This window comes from Cygnus atratus, chromosome 3, assembly GCF_013377495.2.
Source record: "Cygnus atratus isolate AKBS03 ecotype Queensland, Australia chromosome 3, CAtr_DNAZoo_HiC_assembly, whole genome shotgun sequence".
Taxonomy (NCBI): Eukaryota; Metazoa; Chordata; class Aves; order Anseriformes; family Anatidae; genus Cygnus; species Cygnus atratus.
The window spans coordinates 62068880-62088458 of NC_066364.1; the positions used below are offsets into that span (position 1 = coordinate 62068880).

The 19579-nt window shown below is 41.8% G+C and overlaps 1 protein-coding gene across 1 annotated transcript; it reads right to left on the bottom strand.

The window, feature by feature from the left end:
• Positions 1–896: 896 nt before the first annotated feature.
• Positions 897–17067, bottom strand: LOC118243981 (p53 apoptosis effector related to PMP-22-like). Its single transcript, XM_035538636.2, has 3 exons — positions 16854–17067; positions 2948–3091; positions 897–2681 (listed from the first exon to the last, which is right to left on the bottom strand). Exons 1-3 carry the CDS (start codon positions 17062–17064, stop codon positions 2467–2469), a joined length of 570 nt encoding a protein of 189 aa, XP_035394529.1. The 5' UTR covers positions 17065–17067; the 3' UTR covers positions 897–2466.
• Between the last annotated feature and the right edge of the window lie 2512 nt (positions 17068–19579).

The window sequence follows — 19579 nt, forward strand, 5'->3', positions numbered from 1 at the left end:
ACCTGTGATGCTTCTGCATGCTGGATACCCGCCTGTCCCCCTCCCTTGCCTCAGAGAAGCCTTTCCCTGCGTGACATGGGGGCTCATGGAGAGGAGCTAGGCTGGGGTCCCTGTGGCGGTGCTGGGGTCAGCAATGCCTCCTCACCTCTCCTCCTTCCCAGGAAGGGGAAGGTGGCAGCAGGGAATGGGTACTGGGGCTGTGTCCCGCAGAGCCACCGCCACCAGCCCTGACACTGCTTTGTTCTGTGCACCTTTGCCCACCTCCAGATGTTGGGTCAGCATTCAGTTAATGGCAAAGAGACTGCAAATACAGTCAGTGGTTGCTCGAGTTCCCCTTTGCATCCTCAAGGGATTGACACATCCACTGGAGCAAAAGCATGGAGCAGGACCACACTGGCTTCCTATTTGGTGAGCCTGGTTGTCCTCCTTGCGAAAGCAAGCTGTAACACACTGCAATACAGAACCATGCAGATGGTTACTTGGGTCCACACGGACCATAAGCTCAACAGAGCAAGTTCAGTACTTTCATGTGGATGTGAACGAGGCCCCAGGATGCAGTCAACTGAGGAACAGTACAAGCTGTTTTGATGTTATATTTGTAAATTTCTCTCACCCTTTAAATCCAGCCAACATACCTAGATGCTCCAACATGGTGCCTTAGAAGAGAATGCTCTGGGGACTCCACACTTCCCTGCTCTTGGTAGAGACCAAAATCTAAGACTCACTTTTGAAACAATACACAGATACCATCATTTATTAGGTATAATAAGCAGAACGAAAAGAGTTACGATTTTTTTTTCCTGAACAGATAACGTTACATAAAGAATTGCAAGCCATTTTATACAAATTGCTTTTCCAAGTGTGTTTATTTTATTTTCATTTACTTCCGACTAGGAAATAGCTTCCTAATGCATTTGCAAGTTTTTGTCTAGCCAGTCCCTGTTGCATAGACACTCCACATTGGCCTGATACATTTCTCATGTTTATTGATCTAAGTTAGAAGTCAATCTATAAAAGTGAAAGGAATTAACTGCTTCAAAAAAAAAAAAAAAAGATTAAGGCCTGTGTCTTTATTAATTTTAGCTACTCAGAGGTTTTATTAAAAAAAAATTTCCTACCTCTCATTCTTTGCAGTAAAGAACGTTTGGCAAGGCTCTTTTCATAAAGTACAGATAGTTTAAAAATTGCAGATATATTACAAGATAATAATCAACTCTGTTCAAGGATTTCAGTGGGACTCCTTTTTACACACAGTAGAATTATCCCTTTCTTCGTGTAAGAGAAGAAAAAGAACATTATAAAGCCAGGGTTTGCAATGCAGAAACCAGCAGTGTTGAGTATACTTCATTGCTTGCAATATTCCCAGCTCTGAAGCACTGTGGAGCATAAGATACTGGAGTGTTTTACGAAGATTTCTCTCACTGTGAGAATCTTGCTATGAGATGGTAGGGGGTATTTACACATTTTACAGTACATACTTTCCACTTTTAGAATACTTAAAACCAGCAAATTTAAAAGGGCGTTTTGACAAAAGTTTGATAACTAGATCCACACTGCTCCAAGTCCACTCCTGCGAGCCAAGTGCTGAGGGGAGTCATACCTCTGTTTAACTCTTTCCTGACCCTTTTATCCTGGATAAAACAACTGGAACAGTAAAACAGAGCTTTCTAAAGCCATAGATTTTGATACAGCCGATAAAAGGGGCAGAGGCCCATGAAGAAAGCCAAACCAGGAGCCTCTTCAAACCAGGTCTGTAGGTTGCAGGGATGGCTGGCCGCAGCAATGGCACACCAGGATTTTTAAGGGTGCTTGGATTACTAATGGTCCTTGCTTACTCTTACTGGTATTCAGAAATAAAAGCTTACACTCCAAATAGATGGGTGGAAGTCAGGATGCTGGCTTTGGTAGGAGGGTTTCTCTTGCCCTTTTCTTACTGTAGCCCTATGGCTTAAGTTGAAGGAATAGAAAATTGGAAGCAAAGCCATGAAGTCCTGGTTGACTAATTTGCTACTCTGGCAGTCAGTGGATAAAGGCATTTGGCTTATTGAAAAATGTACAAAATCTTCAGGTTAAAGAAAGCTAATACACATAAAATGGGATTTCTGTGAGCCACTTTCCTTCAGAAAGATGATATATATATTTTCATTTGCTGATAGTTTCTTTTCTGAATCTAATTAGAAATATAAAAGCACATAAAATTTAATTGAATCCATATGCACCCCCACTCATGGGAATGAATGAGGAAACACAAGATTTTTTTTAACGTTTAGACTTAATCTAAGCAACCTACATCAGATATAAAGGTCCACAAAAGAGTAGATAACTTTATTGTAAAATGCCAGTACTGTTTTTCTACATGTATTTTAAAGTTTCCAGACTTTTCTACCAGCATCTGATGACAATATTCTGAAAAACGTAGATAGCCTGTCAGATATCTCTGGAATATGAATTCATTTTTCCTGGTGTTTATGGGGAAGAGTAAAAATATGTGGGCTTCACATTACCCAAGATTTGGTCTTCATAGTTAGGAAGGCAGCAGAAGAAGAATCCCAAGCATATTTCCATAATGGCAGTGGTCCAGCCAAAGCCGTAGGCCCAGCTGAACATATTGATTCCTGTCATTTCAATTTCACTGGAGAACTTTACTGGGTAAATGACCAAGCCCATGATGGAGAACACAGCTGAAGAAACAGGAGAAAAAAAAAAAAAGGGGGATTAAACTAACACCCATCACATTGCCTGTCTCCATAATACCTGTAGCTAAACCCAACCATATTTTGGAGGATTTGGAAATAGATCCACTGCCATGACAGATTTTACATTCTTTTTCATTGAGAGTTCAAGTGCATACAGGCATAGAACTGAGCATAGAAGCAGCTGGGGGAAATACCAGTTCTAATATGGATATTCCTGCACAAGCTAAACTTTGCTTCACGTATTTTCTTACCAGCAACAAAAAGCAAGCCTCCAATCCCTCTTATGAAGTTGAACCGAAGCGTATCAATGGCAAATGCTATGATGGCCAGAGCAAAACAGATAACGAGGAGTATAAATCCAACAAGGTATGTGGCGGCTGCAGCTCTTCCCCAAGCTGAAATCAGAAGGAAGGCAAATTAGAACAGAAAAATAAAATTAAAAAAAAAAAAAAAGACTTAGTGTTTTTCTCTGGTTTATAATGAAAGGCTAATTTTAAACAACCATGGAAAGAAGGTCAGCTCTCAAGAAGAAAAGCAGGGAGCTCTCTTTCCTCTTGTAGCTGAGCATTTTAATGCCACCAGAAATCACTCATTAAGTGCAGAGTGTGTAAGGACACCAGCTTAGACCTCTCCTACAGAATGCAATGGGACTTGCATACATGCTTCCTGTTTAGGTTTAACAATTAAGAATCAAGAAAAAAAGTGACTTTAAAGATTTAACAGTGGACACTCTACTTCACGAACAAACGTCAATACCTCAGCAGATACTGTAAAACCAGCAGCATTCTGCGTGGACAAGGAGATTGGATTGTCCCTGAAACTAACCAAACTCTTCCTTAAACAAAAATAAAACAACACAAAACAAAACAAAAAACAGTTTGTACAAGCACTACCACTCTGGCATGCAAATGTAAAAATATGGCAATATTCCACTGAAGTCAAAATTCAGCAATTTCTGCTTTTTTATCCTTTGTTTAGCTCCGTGTCCTAAGTGGAACTAAATTTAATGTCTGTTTTGTAGTGAAATTTGACCTCTCCTTTTGATCCAAAATCAGAAGTGTTTTATTTTGAAAAACTTGTTCAGGATATTAATACTTTAATTTCCAAATTATGTAACTTTACGTTATAACACCAGAGCTAAGCATATTGTGTTGGTACAACAACTGAAAAAATATTATTTATTCAATATTTTAAGTCTTGAGGCGCAATGACTGCTCAAAGAGATCAAAGCGTCTCCTCCTTTCAGTGTAAAAAGCCTGCTTTGACATTTTAAAAATTGTGTTTGTAGATAGAGTAGGCAGTTAAAGTCTGCTGGGCATTTACAGACTTCACCCCCTCGCCTACACTGTGTGTTTGCAAGGTGTTGGCTTCTAACCAAAGACATACAGCAACAGTGCTGTAAAATTGCCACAGCCCAAACAAGCCTGGTGATAATTATTACTCAACTCAAACGTGGTGCGCGTTGTTCAGTAAAGGCCTTTTTGCATTGGAGTGCCGGCTGTCTGCTGGACAGGCACCATTAGACTGACAAACCGGGGGGAGGACACAGTTCACCAAATAGCCTGGATTTATTATGCTTTCCCACGCAACCATCGTATATTTTGGTGACCTGCACACTCTACGGCTTGCGTGCCTGTGCAGGTAGGACCAGAAAATGACCTTCATCTCATCTCCCTTTTCCTGCTGCTGTAGTAGCCCAAGGCTTAAAGGACAGTCACCCATACAAGAGAATTAAAGTAATAAAATGCAAAGCATCCCCAGTGTTGTGTTGGCGTGAAAGCCCTCTGGGCTCTGCCACTGCTCTGCCTCTGGCTCTTCCCCAGCCCTCTGATATGAGACTAGAAAATTGGGTCAGAATTATGGGTCAGCCTTACTTTTTACTCTTCAGCCCATCAAAACCAATTTCCCTTTCTGTTTACTTTTCACTATCCACCCCTGCTTTATGACCCTTGAACCAGTCTAACCATTGCTCTACACTTTCCATTTTATGTCACGTCCTTTTTCTTCCTTACGCCAGACAGTTTCTGTCTCCTTTAGAGGACTTTCTAACTGTATTATTCTTCATGTAAACAGGCAGCTGCCTGAGAAAACTGAAGGGACAGCAAAGATGTGCCTACCTCTTGCTGTCTAGCCCAGTTTTAGCCTAGACTGTTTTCTTAAGGAGTTACAGGAGGCATGGAGGCAGAGCATGCAACGTGGAGATGCAGGATCCAGCGTGGGAGGGGAGCACCTCAGCAAGTCTGCCAAGGCCTAGTGTGCCCGGAGGAGCCGGTGGCAGATCACCACCCCTCGGTTGGGAGCAGTGCCCACCTAGGAGCTCAGTGGGTGCCTGATGGCCGCAGCCATGTGCATGGCACCGTGCCCGTGCCGCCATCTCCGTCCTCCTCTGGGCTCGCCCAGGCGTTTCTCTTGAAGTAGTATTACAAGTATGGTGACTGTGTGAAAGCAGGTTGGGCGTACGCCCAGCCTGCAGGGCACTGGATGCATGGCAAGAAGAGACATGCTTGCTGCAGGATGCTTACATCTTTAGGACACGTTGCTTAATCACCTAACAGCCGATTTTGTGACACTAGCTTCTAAAAAGGGAAAAAAATGTAGCTCAAAGTTGGGAGAAAACCAATGCGCAGCTGCAGTACGGCAATAGGTTTCCATGGCAGAGCCACCATGGTTTTTTTTTGAGGAAGAGTACCCTGACTTTACCACCTGTCCTTCACAAATAGTAGTTTCCAGGAGCCTAAGACGACAGTGTGTAAACGACTTACATTTCTGGGGTAAAAGATTATGTGGGGATAACTACAAATGTTTCTGTATCTGAGGTATTTATTTTTCCTTGTGCCAGAAGAACAGAGTAGCTTAGTGTCTCTACAAATATGACTAGTACTTACAATTCCTCATAAATGCCAGAATTAGAAGAATTAAATAGGTCAGAAAACAGAGGGAGAATATATAACTTCAGCCATTACAACTGCAAATGTCTTCTGCACCTCTAGAGCAGATTCTCAAAGGCTTGGCACAAGTACAGAGTCCCTGTGATGTTGAGCAGCAACGCCCTTCCCACGGGCTCTTTTCTCCACAGGCTGCAAAACACTTTGTTGAAAGTACCATTTCAGAATAGGTGTTTTATTAGGAAACACTTTTGAATGGTTTTAGGAAATTATTTAGTTGCAACCAAGTGGCTAAGCTGAGCCCAAATATTTTCTTATTTTTCTTTTATATTTTTTTCTTTAACATAAAGCAAACGTTGTAGCATAAATACTTTTTTTTTTTTCTAATTGCAAAGTTATTATCGTAAAAATGAAGAAATGAATGCAGTCCAAAGAATGTAACGCCAAGGTTAGTGCAACACCAATTCAACGAACACTTGACTCTAGAGAGAGGCAGCTAGAAGTTCTCCCATCATAAAATGAGAAATAGGGATGGAGGGAGCAGCAGCTTACAGGACATCAAGCTGAGTCTGTAAAAATACACAGCAATCTGTGAGATCTGTTTTCTCAGTCCCTGCACATGGCAGTGATGTTTTGGCTGGTTAATAGTTAAAATCTGCTTGTTAGAAAAGAAATGTGTGTTTATGCAAGAGTGTCCTGGAATACCAGCAGGATCCTGTAACACTGCATGTCAGTCCTACTTCTCCCTTTTCACCTCTTCTGTCAGCTGAAAAAAAGCCAATCAACAAACACTATGAGAGGCTTTGCAGGAAGCTACACACCACCCTCCCTTCAACTCCTTTTAGCTGGCAATTTTCTGAGCAACTTTATCTTACAGCAAAAACCTTACAGCAAGACCTTGCTATCTCACATGGGCAAAACGAACCCCCCATTTTCATGCCTATCTCAAGCAGAGCAAAGAGTGCTTCTATTTACAGTGTCTTGTGCAGAAGTCAGCGATGACTCGTGAGAGCCCAGGCTACCCACTGTGATTGCAGCCATATGGGACTACCGGAAAGTGAAAATAAGTGCCTGCCTTCTGAAACCCACTGCCATGTGAGGAGACCTAGAACTAATTTAGAGAACAGAAAAAAATCTACCCATACCCGTGCAGAGCTCGCTGTAGCTTCTGAGCAAGGTAATTAGCTGAGAGTGTACAATAATAACAGCTTTATTACTGTGCTATTAAAGCTAAGTTAGTTTGGAGGTAGCATGACTACCTCTTGTATTGCTCCATCTGAACGTATTCTGAATATCCTCTTGCTGATTGCAGCCACACGGAAGCTGATTGGCTTTGTTAGAAACCGAGGACTAAGAATGTCTCCGATTTCCTGCCTTCCTGATTTCACTCCCTCATGCATTCTCCAGTTTGCAAAAGCGTAAGCACTGCTGATGCTTCGCACATAAGGAGGCAAACTTCCTTGCACAGCAGTAAGCTGAGACACTGGTGTTTGTGGTTCAAAACACAGAAAATGTTCACAGTGATGTTCTCATGTTTTTCTTGCTGTGGTAGCCCCAAACCACACGAACTCCAGAGTGTCTCTGAGTCATGTTTTCTGAAAGGAACACCAGAGAGTTCAGGAGTACTTCTGGTCTAATCAATAAGAATATGCTTCATCAATTTTTCCTCCTGTCTTGAAGCTGACACACAACTAGCACTGGAAAGAAAAATAAATGCTTGTTGTCAGCTCACAAACATCATCAAATTATCTATGCATTCTCACCAACTGATCATTTTATCACATCAGCCACTGCAGCAAACGTGCAGCAATTTTAAGAGTTTCAATACAGAAAAGGGAAAATGCAGAACTGTCTTGGAAAGACAATAACATTTACTTTGTTATCCCTCATACCAACAAGGGAGACAAACACAAATCCTGCTGTTCTAGCTCCAGTCTTACATAGCAATGCTTACAAGAGCTGAAATCTGCCTTGGTGGTGATTCATCTCTGTGTTGTACGCAATGAGAATGTTTCTAGACTGAGTTTGCAGAGCTCAACCTGTTTTATGACTCTCTGATTAAAGGGAAAGAGCATTATTTTGGAAACAAAGCTGAACTCACTCAGATTTTTCAACCTGACGTTCTTCATCAGGGTGTGGCACGCTCTGCAGAGCACACAATTCGCTATGAAAAGGACCTGCTTTAGCCAGGTTTTATCCATTTCATTTTGTTTTGTTCTCATTGAGAAAATTTCCATGTGAAAGTAAAAATGTCTGCAGAAAAACACGTCTGCAGCTTTGAATTTGTGCATGCGTTTACAGTAAGACTCCTTGATTTGTTTCCTTTGGAAAGAAATTAAATTGAAGATGTTTTTCCTAGTTTATATCTCCTTGAATTTTAAGTGGACCCATCAAACTCATTAACCCTAAGCTTAATTTATCAGCTAAAAGGTTACAAACTGTTGGTATATATATAAGCCACTGATATCCAGGACTCCAGGTAAGTTGTATGGTCAGAATTTCCTTTTAACACTGGACAGGGCAAAATCTTGTCTTCTGAAAATCATGACCCTCTTACAACCAAACTACAAGAAATTTCTGTGATCTTTTTGAAAACAAGGGAACATTAAAATCTCTGCAAGTGTTTGCTGATCACAGAGCTCTCTTTGAAATACCTGACTTCATTTATTCATATACAGATGAAATAAATCAGAAACTATTAAAAGCAGCTTCTTATGAATAAACAGTATATGAAGACTGAAAGCTATTGACTGAAAATAATTTATCAGAAAGGCAGTAAAAATGAAGAAAATCACATATTAGTCATGGCTAATTTATGAACAGAATAAAATGGGAAAAAAAATCAAAGGCATGATTGGATGTGTATTATTCTCTGAGCTTCCATCCTCCAGTGCTCTTCATTGCATCTGGATTGTTCTAAAAACATCTGTGTTTTCTGAATATATTTTCCTTGGGAAGTTGATGCTAGTTGCTTATCTGGTTTTTGTGTGAGTTTATATAATTTGAACTGGAATAAAAAATACACATTTTTGGTTCTTATTTTTGGCATCCTTTTTGGTGACTCTGTTCTCTTTCCCTTAGCATTACTTCAGAATTCATTGGCAGTCAATATGGGTTTCTCATTTAATAACAGAGTATTACCTCATAACATGCAGGCCATTTTTATGTGAGCAGGAACCAGTTTTTAGCTTGTCACTACTAAAGAGACAGCCATTGTGGCAGAGAACAACCTACTTAGGTTCACACTAAGTAATGGCATTCTAAAGTTTCTCCATGGTTAGTAGCAGGTCCCACATAAATGGGAAAGAATTACAACTTCCAGTTACCCCATAATAATGTCTTTAAATGACAACAGTAATGAAAAGAACCTTTATGCATAGACCATCTATGAGTAAAACACAATATACATTAGCAGAAGGCAGTGTCTAGCCTTAGTGCTAAGATGATAGTTCATTTCAGCTTGGTGGATTTTAACTCATTTAAAGCAAATTACTATGAACTCCCAACCACTGACTTTAGTCGTGAACCTATACAGGCAACACGTGCATCCAAGGCTTTACATACTTCTGAAAACCTCTTCTCTTACTGAGGAAAGCAACCCAACCTGGGAGCTATCCTGACGAATTTTGAGGGGAGGAGCAGTTACGTCTTGAGGGAGTGGTTCAAATTCATCTCACCAAAAGCCCAGACATGTATAAGCTTGACTTAGAAGATGGCTTCTGCAAATCCTGTATTAATGAGGGCTTCTCCTTGATGCTTACTTAGCACTAGGGAGTCAGAAGTGGCAGAGCGTGTAGAGCCATCATCAAAGGGATCACCAAGGGAGTAAGTTAGCTATTAAAAATAATGTGTGCACTGTGCCTCAGAATTAAAGGTTTGACCATGAGAGAATTAGGGAATATCCCTAGCTCGCATTATCTTCAGAAGCAGTTGCATATGCTGCAAACATTTTGGGATCAAAATTTAGTTTTGTTGTAATACTACAACATTTTTCCTCCTATTTTTTCCTATTCATTTTATGCTAAAAGAGGATGACTTAAACTTGAATGGGTGTATAGGGGTGGGCAAGGTCAGATGAATAGTACAAGTAAGGTATTGATAAATCAGTACGTATACATAAACTCAGTTAATCACACAGTGGCAAGATGCACCTGCTTCTTAACTAATCCTGAGCTACAAATGGGTTAAAATATATAATGTGAGTTAAACAGAATAAACTTCCATGACAACACAGGCTATGAACTACGACTTGTAATTGAAACAGCAGAGTGGAACCTTTCCAAAAAGCTCCTTTTAAGTTTGATTTTCCTAGGGCCATCTGAGGCTGAAGAATACTGAATTTACGTCTCATTTCCATATGCACCAGGTATTGTTCTCCTTACTCTTGACCTGCATTTTTCATGCTGTGAGCAAACTGTGTTCTGAAACCTTGCTGCAAGTAGCCTTTTGCACTAGGGAGTTTCTCTCCAATAGAGAACAGCCATAAATCTGGATCTAATTTCCTGTTAGAAGCAAAAATTTATCATTTGAAAAAAAAAAATACACATAAACAGATGGTACTTTGTGTTCATAAAATATCTTGCAAGCCTTATTTACTCTTCTTGTGAATGAAAATGACATCTTTGACAATACATCTTAAAATTCTTCAGCATTTCCTGCTTACTGCTGATAGGGTTGTTAATGAACAAATGGGAACTACACAGAGACATCCTATTTTGGGGTCCAGATTTAAACACATTGTGAATATTCAACATAATCTGTGACATTATATTTGTTCCATTGCAGATTACTACTCCAGCAGAGCTGTTTATGAGTTGAAGTGCTGTTTAGCACCAATAGGAAGACAGAAGCCTTTGGGACCTAGTCAGAAACATCTGACACAGATGTAAACACTTCACAAACTAATTTGAGTTCCCAGGAATTTTTGATTGATGAGAGATCTTGTAATAGTGCTTGACAAAGAAGAAACATAGCATTAAAAATTTGCTGACTCGCCATGTTCAGAGCTACTCAGAACAATACAAGCTGTCAGTGAGAAGTAATATGGAAATGTAAAAATAATAGATAATAGTATTCTGAAAGGTTTGTTTCTTTCCCTGAATAAGTGTTTTCTTGCTTAAGTAATCTGATTATTTAACCCTACTGTGAAATTCAAAATCAGCCTTGTGGACCTTATCACCATTTAGACTAGGGAGAGAGTACTATAGTCCTGTTGTATCAGATTACCTCAATAAGCTAGAGGAAGATATGAGGTGAAGAGAAATGAGAATATAGCCACAAGTTTCCATAATTTTTCAGCAGAGGTGCCTCCTGTGTGAGTGAATGGTATGCACTCAAGGACTTCAGATCCTGAGAATTCAAAGCACTGAGGATCTTTGCAACGTCCTTGACAGCAGCAGTTCATATCCTAACAGGGAGATGAGAACTCTTCACACAAATGATATTTTTCCATGTGATTTAACTGTAATTGTTGAAAGGGAGGTTGGATGGTAAACAGTGGGATGCCATCTGCAATTGCTCTCTGTGGAGTTAATTGCTGAATAACATAACTATTATTTAGAAAAGAGTCTGATTAAATGAATCTGCCACTAAACATAAAAAAGGACAAACCCTAAAATTACAAGGGAAAGCATATTTGCAATTGCAGATGAGGAATGAAAATTGCCATGCTAATTAAATGCTCTGGGCTTGTATCTCTTCTCTTACACCTCTATAGCAGGAATGGAGTCTCTCCTACAAACTGGGAAAAAAAATCATTTTCTCTTGCATTAGAGTTCCTTAAATATATTGCTGTTGTGATATTTTCATTAATGTAGTTTAATACATGCAATTAAGCCTGTATTTTGTAGCATTCTAAATTTCGAATAACTATTGAATATTCTAAGTTATTAAGTAACTAATCTTGTCATCCTATTTCTCACTGGTTAGTCCTCAGTAACGTTACACTTTTGAGAGACTGATGACTTAGAAGATGATGTGCTACCCTACACACTGTCATTAACACTACTGGCAATTACTGTATATAAATGTAATTGTTTCAGGTTTTGATGCAACAGGAACTGCAAAAAGGTTTTGTTTTCAGTTCACCCTGTATCAAAGGAGTCAGTGTTTTGCCTTGTAATTCAGGTAAGGCAGGGAGCATGGATCTGGCTCCATTCTGAGCTCCCACACAGCCTTCCTTGGACTCGTCAGAAGCCTCCTCAGCCTTTGTTTCAAATATTTAGGGACACATTTCCAAATCTACCTGAATATCACCATCATCTGGAAAAGTTTAGGTGCAGAACAGTGGCTTCAGGGAAAGCCTGCAAGAATGGCCCTGTGACTTGAGCCAGGCCCTCCTTCAAAGCACAATTACACGCTTGCTCCATTTCTCTTCCTACGTGCACACACCCTCGTATGCCAAGGAGCAGTCGGGACAGGCTGCTTCTGCTCCTAGGCCCTGCTGAAGGGGACTGTCTCCCAGTTCAGCCCCCCGGAAATGTCCCTGTGTTGTTCTGCTCAGGGCGCTTGCCTGAGGCAAGAGAAGGCTTTCCCATGCCAGACTGTCAGAGTGATTGGAGCGTGGGGGAAGGCTAAACAATTTCATGTAGGCAGTGTGGCAGCGGGAAAATGAGGTGTCTAGTCTGCCCTGTGCCCTAGGTGTGATGAGTCACTGGTCCGGCTGGAGAAGGCAACTTTCCAGAAGGAGATGTGGAGCCAGGCCGTGTACCTCACTGTTGTATCATTACCTGGGGGGGGAGGAGGCAAGTGGAAAGTGATTTCCATTCATGCATGCTGCCTCCATAATAATAAATGGGGCTTCATCATTGCAAAAGGTTCCCTGGACCCACAGTTCAATACAGAAAAAAAAAAAAAAAAAAAAAAAGGGGGGGGGGAGAAAATTTACTCACCAATGGGGTTCTTAGGAGACTAAAGTAGAATATTTATTTTCCTGACAGGCTATTGCCTTTTGCAGCATTCCCTTTGTTTACTTATGCTTTAGACAAACTCATCTGCTGTCATTCTTGAACTAATGTTTTTTTCCATTATAATCATACTACACTAGCCATCCTATCCTGTAGTATTGAACTAACATTCACCGTCCAAAATAATACTGGAATGAGATTGAACATAGTGACCCACTACATGGGAAGACAAGATGGAGAAATGTGTCTTCTCCAGATGGCAAAATCATTCATCCCTCCACTAATCTCCACAGGCAATACACTCTCTGGACATCCTAGGAAAAGGCTGGATTTGACTACTATGATGTGAAAATAACTGATGATCTGGATTCCGTCATGTGAAAATGCCTTTTCCTGACTTTTTTTTCCAAGATTTCTGTTTGCACCATGCAAATGACCCAACAACTTCAACCTAGATTTAAAGGCTTAAGCTTACAGTTATTTTGATGGCAGCATCTGCACATGGAAGGGCTGCAGGGCCAGGTGGAACATAAGCTGGTACAAGTACCCCTGAGTTATTCATCTTATTGTGTATTGAAACTAATCAAATAAAATCAGGTATTCCTCCCAGCGAAGAGCACACATTTAAACATCTTCAGAGCCTGCAATGGAATAAATCACACACTGAAAAATTGTCTCAGGTCTGAGACACACCTTGTTCAAGAGAGGTTATACAGCCAAAAAATCCAGAAAAACAAAGGAGTAATATGCCAGCTTCTTGAAGGGATTTAACCTCTGTGTTTTCATTGCAAGCTCAGCCATGTCCCCGCTAGATACTTTCCATACTGTGCTCATTATCCACCTCTTAAGTATTTGTCTCTGTCTTTGTAATGGTTCAATCACGCTATGAGCTTGAAACCTGTACTTGTTCCAAATAGCAGAAAATTGTAGAGCTACAGTTTGCATTTCTCAGTCCCTCATCTTAAACTCCATTCATTTCTAATGTGTCTTAAGGCGCTATATATTTTTCCCTATAAAGTTCTATTTGTTTGAGCTAGATGTGCTTGAAAAAATTAAGACTTTTGGTAATGTCTGTATTAGTGTCATATGGTTAAAACAGAAGATCTGAACTCTTGGAGAAGTTAATAGAGTACATAAACTCCTCACATTCTCACTTTCCATGGTCTTCATACACTTGCAAAAGACCAGCAGAGATGCTAGGTGAATTACAAACATTGCAGGTGGAGAACGTGATCTGAATTTGCAGACTATATTGAACAACTTGCAAGATCTTTATAGTTGGATCTATTCATAATAGGATGAAGATGTCTGAAATGGATTAAGACATCTACACTGTCCAAGCCATGTTGAGCATATTCACTGGCAGCCACTGGAGTAGATGTGCATATTACATATGTCAGTGAAACCAGCCCCAAAGGAAGCCTGAATTTCAGAACCCACCCAGCCTGGGGAGCTCAGAATAAAGCCCAGAGGAAAGGAAATAGGAACTGTGGAATAGAAGGGGGGAAGAAAGAATTAATCTCTGGAAAAATGTAAAATGTTTCTGTCCTTTCTATTTACACCATGTCTTTTGTCTCTGCACCCAGGAAGGCATGTAATTACACTCTGTTCATCAAGCATGGTTTATAGCTTGGCACAAGACACTGAATGCTTGTTTTCTGTGACCTTGCTGGAGCAGTATGGATAAACATAATCCCAGAATTACTAAAAACCTATGTTCCAGCACTGGGGCAGGTAAAATCAGACTGAATGCAAGACTTGGATGCTTGCAATTGAGATGCTGTCACAGGGCTTGCCTTTTGGGTGGAAATCAAAATACCAGCATCAGGCACCTGCACCCTGCATGAGGAAAGACAGGAGCCCCAAAAGAGACATCCCAAGGCCACACCTACTGAGCAAGAATGGAATGACAGAAGTACCTAGGACAGGGCTGGATCTGAACACATCCCATCTCTGGATTCATGGTACCTGAAGGAAATGTGACTAGAAAGCACCTCCATCTCCTCAGGGCTGAGAGCTGAAACCAATCCTCAGACAGACTGCTCATTTGCTCTTCCAAGAAAAACAGACTGCAATCCCTCCTTCCTCTCTGTGTTTCAAACAAAATGGTGTTTCCTGCTGCCTCCATTGCTGGCCACCTGTAGGTAACACCTGAACTGTCAGCAGGCTTGCCTGGAAAGGGAAGGACCTGGGTCCAGATCAGGCTGGGGGCTCAGCCCACATCTTCCTGTAATAGGTCCTGGTCCTGGTCCCCAGGCAGTGGGTAGGAAAATCACAACACCAGAAGGACAAAGAGCGAGGAGGACCACAGCTCTGCTGCACAGTGCTGCAGACACCTTGCTTGCATTACGGGACAGTGGGTATCTCATCCACAGGGCTGGAAAAGAGCAGGAGAGTGACATGACTTTGCACCCCTGTAATGGCCCAGATTTACACTGCAATGGATTAACCTTGCAAAGGCAAAAGTCTGTCAGCAAAATCCACCGTCACTTGGCTTATGCACATATTTGTTACATTCTGCTTTTACATATTGTCCCATTGACTAAATGACTCTATTGTCTCAGACATATCCTCCTTTTCCATCTGGGAATTTTGTCCAGGAGGATTTGCTCAGGCTTTCTGTGTATTTAGTAACTTTGCGGAATTTAATTGTTAGATATAAGCCCACTGAGAGAGTACTGCAGTCATGCAGCATGCGAACAGCATTTCTAATGCTTTCAAAAGTGTCAGATGACTCTCCAATGCATGTTCTGAAGAATATGTATGTACTAATGCCAACATGGTAGAAATGTGGCACTTACTGAGGATGTAATTCAAGGTAACACCATATGTTGTGGGATAGTCCAAATAGAGGAGAGTGACCTCCCTGGTTTGTCTGTAGATCCTTCCCAGTGGGAAAGTGCACATACAACTGCAGGATTTAAGCCTGTAAGAGAGAGGCAGGGTAAGGAAGGAAGTGAAATGCCAAACAAGCACGGAGGACCTGGAAGCATTTGTATCATCAAGAGAAGCGGTGAAACCTCTGAAAATTTTCTATCCAGGTAAAACTGGCATTCATGACACAGACGGTGCCTAACCGGAGATCAGGAGGAGGGCTCACTTTTCATTGAAACTCAGGACTGGGAAGCCCTTTGCTAACTCTAACCAAGGAAGGCCAGGCCTTTCTCACCTCCCCTCTACCCACCGTACGCACACATACTTGCAGCTGAGCATCACGACCTCTCTCCTGCCCTCCAAAGCCACGTGTTAGAGGCAGCAAATTGGCTTGATCTGTGCCCAGCCAATTATCTGACACCGGAGCTCTGAGAGCAGGACTGGGCATGTGGCTGAATGGAGCTGGCCTTGTCTCACAGCCGTGCATTCACATGGGCCTGCTACAGTTAACTCTTTACAGATGAATTTTAAGCACAGGAGGTAGAATTTGACCTTAGATGATAAAAATTTCAGGAATAATTTTGAAAAGCTGTAATAAATGACCTCTGAGACTGCTTCTGCAAGCACGCCTTTTCAACTATTCTGAACCTTAGAGAAAATGTTCTGTAAAATTTGAGTGAGCGTCAGCATAAATCACAAGAAAGCTTGAACCTTCTGGCTCAGGCTAACAGTCCATCACTCCCAATAACTCGCTTCAGACTGTGGCCCATACCTGATACACAGAAAAATATCTAAGAAACAGCACACATTTACAGTGATCCTTCTCTTGGCCTACTCTCCCTGACTCCGTGGTTTAAACCTCTTCAAGCTGGGTCAGCTTGTTCAATAGCATACTTAAGCAAAATTCAACACAAACATAAATGCTTTCTTCTCTTAAAGCTTTCTTTCATAATCACACGAAGGCTCCTTCACACGACTCACCTACTGGAGCAGCATTCTGCAGTCTGACACTCCCTGGGGATATCTTTGTATCTCACATTTTTACCTCCCCAATTCTTAGTGGCACTCAAGGTTGGCTTATCACACTCATTCCAGGCTTACCCCCACAACTTGCTGCTTGGACATTTGATCAACAGCAGCTTTTAAGTTCTGGAAAGCTGTGATTAGTGAGAAAAGGTTACCAGCTTCTTCTAAAAGAGGAAAAAAAAGTCTTAAATATTTTCTGCACTGGTGCATTATCACTTGTGGCTTTTTCTTTGTACTATTCAAGCCATTTCTTAAAGCACCCAGGTTTCTTTTTGCTCAGGGTTGGGGACATCTTCTTTCTGTTACTCAAAAACTTTGATGTATTTCGGTGTCGGTCCCTATCTCCCATAGCTTCTTATATGAAGGTCAGATATACGGAGATACAGTGAGGAGAGCTGACGGAAGAAGAGCTCGGAGAGGTGACCCACTGCTTCAGAGCCCTCCCCATCGCCCTTGCCGATGCTTACCGTAACCCATGAGGGACTCGCACCTCCATTCCCCACCCTCAAAAGCCTTCCTGCAGCTCTCCCATAGTGACGCTTGGTGCACGTAGGGCAAGGTCTGTGACTCCAGCCAGCCCCTGCCCGCCAGCGCGATGATGCCGAAGATGACGCCGATGCCCAGGAGCAGGGGTAGGATCCATCTGCACCGCGTGTAGTCAAGGCCGTACTTCACCATCGTGCAGGGCCGCAGGAGGCTGGCGGGGCGAGGAGAGATGTCTCTGCTACCAACCCAGCTGAGCTAAGTGAGCACCCGTACCTGCCAGCCGGTCTGCAGGTGTCTGAGAAAAGCTTTTTAATCGGGACACGCATGGGAGGGAGAGAAGGAGGGAGAGAGGCAGCTCCTCCTAAATTCAAATGAGTAAGAGCCTCTGGAGCAATAACCAGTCTGGCTGGGGAGAGGCTGCCAGGCTGGGTTTGTCAGTGGGATCCTCTCTGCTCTGCTGACTCGGTAACAAAGAGGGTGATGTTTACCCTCGGCATTTAACACTTTCCTTCCTGCCACTCCCCAGCGAAAGGAGCAATTCACAGCTGTGCTTGCAGCTTCGCATCTCCCCTGGGATTTGCATTGGGGTAGGTAAATGCAGGAGGCAGCACATGCAGCTGTTTGCTTTGGAGGGTGGTGGTTGCTTCTGAAACTTGCCACCTGCAGGTTGAAAGATGCCTTTCTTGGACTCCGTTTAAAAAGGAAATGATACCCTATCTTTGGCAATCAAAGGAAAAAAAATGATCTAGCTGCTATTAAGCTAACACATAGCTGCAGGAAAAAAAAAAAAAAAAAAGTTTATCATTAAAAAGATAGTATAGTCAGGTTATAGCCTCTGTGAGAGAACAAAAACTAGGCTTTGGTTTGACTGTGCCTTGTGAAGTCTCCCTGCGTGTGGATCTGGCTGTGCATACACGGCTCAGGGCCTGCCACAGCCTGCCTGCGATGTGCTGAGAGCATGATGCAGAAGAGACAAACCACGGCCTCCTGGCTGCGGGTTGATCCGTCAGCCAGCTCGAAAACAAACCAGCCATGCTCGTAGGGCTCTCGCTTTGAACTAACGTGTGCCTCAACCTGGTATTTCAGTTGTCTGTACGACTGGAATCAGCTGCACCACTTGCAGATTGAAGTTGTTTTCTGTGAAACATTGTGAAGCCCACAGGTTGCTAAGCATCCAAAAACCACCATGGTGGATTTTGTCTTCCAGGTCTGCATCCAAGCCTGGACTTGATGTACTCACAGAGTTTTGCAACTGTACTACAGTTTTCATGGTGAAATACAACACCCATACTGAATGGCAAACTCTGCAGTATTTTGCCAAATTAATATTCATAAACCCATAATATAACTCATATAAAACAAATTCATGATTTACATTGAATTAATACACTGTACAGGAGTGTGCACCAAGAGGTCTTGAGCTCATGTAGACCCAAACTGGAACATCCACACCAGCGAGCTGCAGCACAGTGAAGAGGCATTAGCTCCATCATGAGAGCAATTTGTACGGGTTAATGTGACACCGTGCCTTACCTCTAAGCGGAGATTACTTGTTAGCCTGGTGGTAGATTAGCAGTGGTGTGGCTGCTTGGCCCCTCACTCTCCAGCTGGTGCAATTCTGGCTAGCTGAAGCCTTCTGACAGCAACTCTCCTGTAGTATGGTCATGGCCAATTTTCTTGAGGTCGTGAGAGGTTCATCAACAGTACTCAACAGACTTCTGCTAGAGCAGGACACGTCTTTACAGACTCGGCCTTGGAATTTGAGCATCACTTAGAGCAAAGCCAACCAACAACATATCTCAGCTGCTGTTTTGGGGATAGAAATAAGAAGCAACCTCAAGAAAAATGAAAACATATCTTGTAAAGGACACTTTAGGGAGCCCTGGTAGGTCACATTTGTACTAGCCACAGATTCAGTTATCTTTAACCTAAATATAATGCTTAAAAGGCTAATTATCAATTCTAACACACTGTAATATATCTTTCTTTTACACACGGAATTCTTATATTTACATTAAAACAAATATAACTTGAAGCTCACCCTTATTGCAATATGCTGATACCTGCAACCTTTCCACATCTGTTTACACACATTCTTTCTGTTGCCACAGCTGAGGTAAAAATGATCACAAAATCTCCAAAAGACTGAGACAAAAGAGGTTTGGATTTGGATATCAGATGGCTTTTAAACAATGACCTCAAAAACGCTGATGCATGTGGCAGTAGACTGTAGCCCTCACTCAGCTGTCTATATTTAGTCTCTTGTCAGTTCTCAGTCCTTCAAGAACAGTTACAGTTCTCTAAACAGTTGGTCTTTTTGTTCTCAGAGAAAACCAAATCAAAGCAATTTTGTAGATGAAATCCACTATGAAGTCAAGCACTGTCAGGTGTTTGAGAGCCAGTGTTTGCTGAAGAATAAAATTATCTTCCCTTTCTCATGGAATGCTCATCCCTGTTTTAGGTAGCCATATATGACTGAAGGATTTGTCATCAGTTTTTGTCGTAACTCACCTTTGAATGAATGCGTACTGTCACAAATGTTAGCATTTGCAGGATGACACCACGGAACACATTTATCACACTGAAAGAAAGATGAGTAGTGTTCAGTCACGGCAGGTGTTTCTGCATCTTGCTCATCTTTGTCATCATTTAAGTAACTTCAAATGACAAGCAATCCTGACTCTCAATACAAGGGTAATTTGTGGTA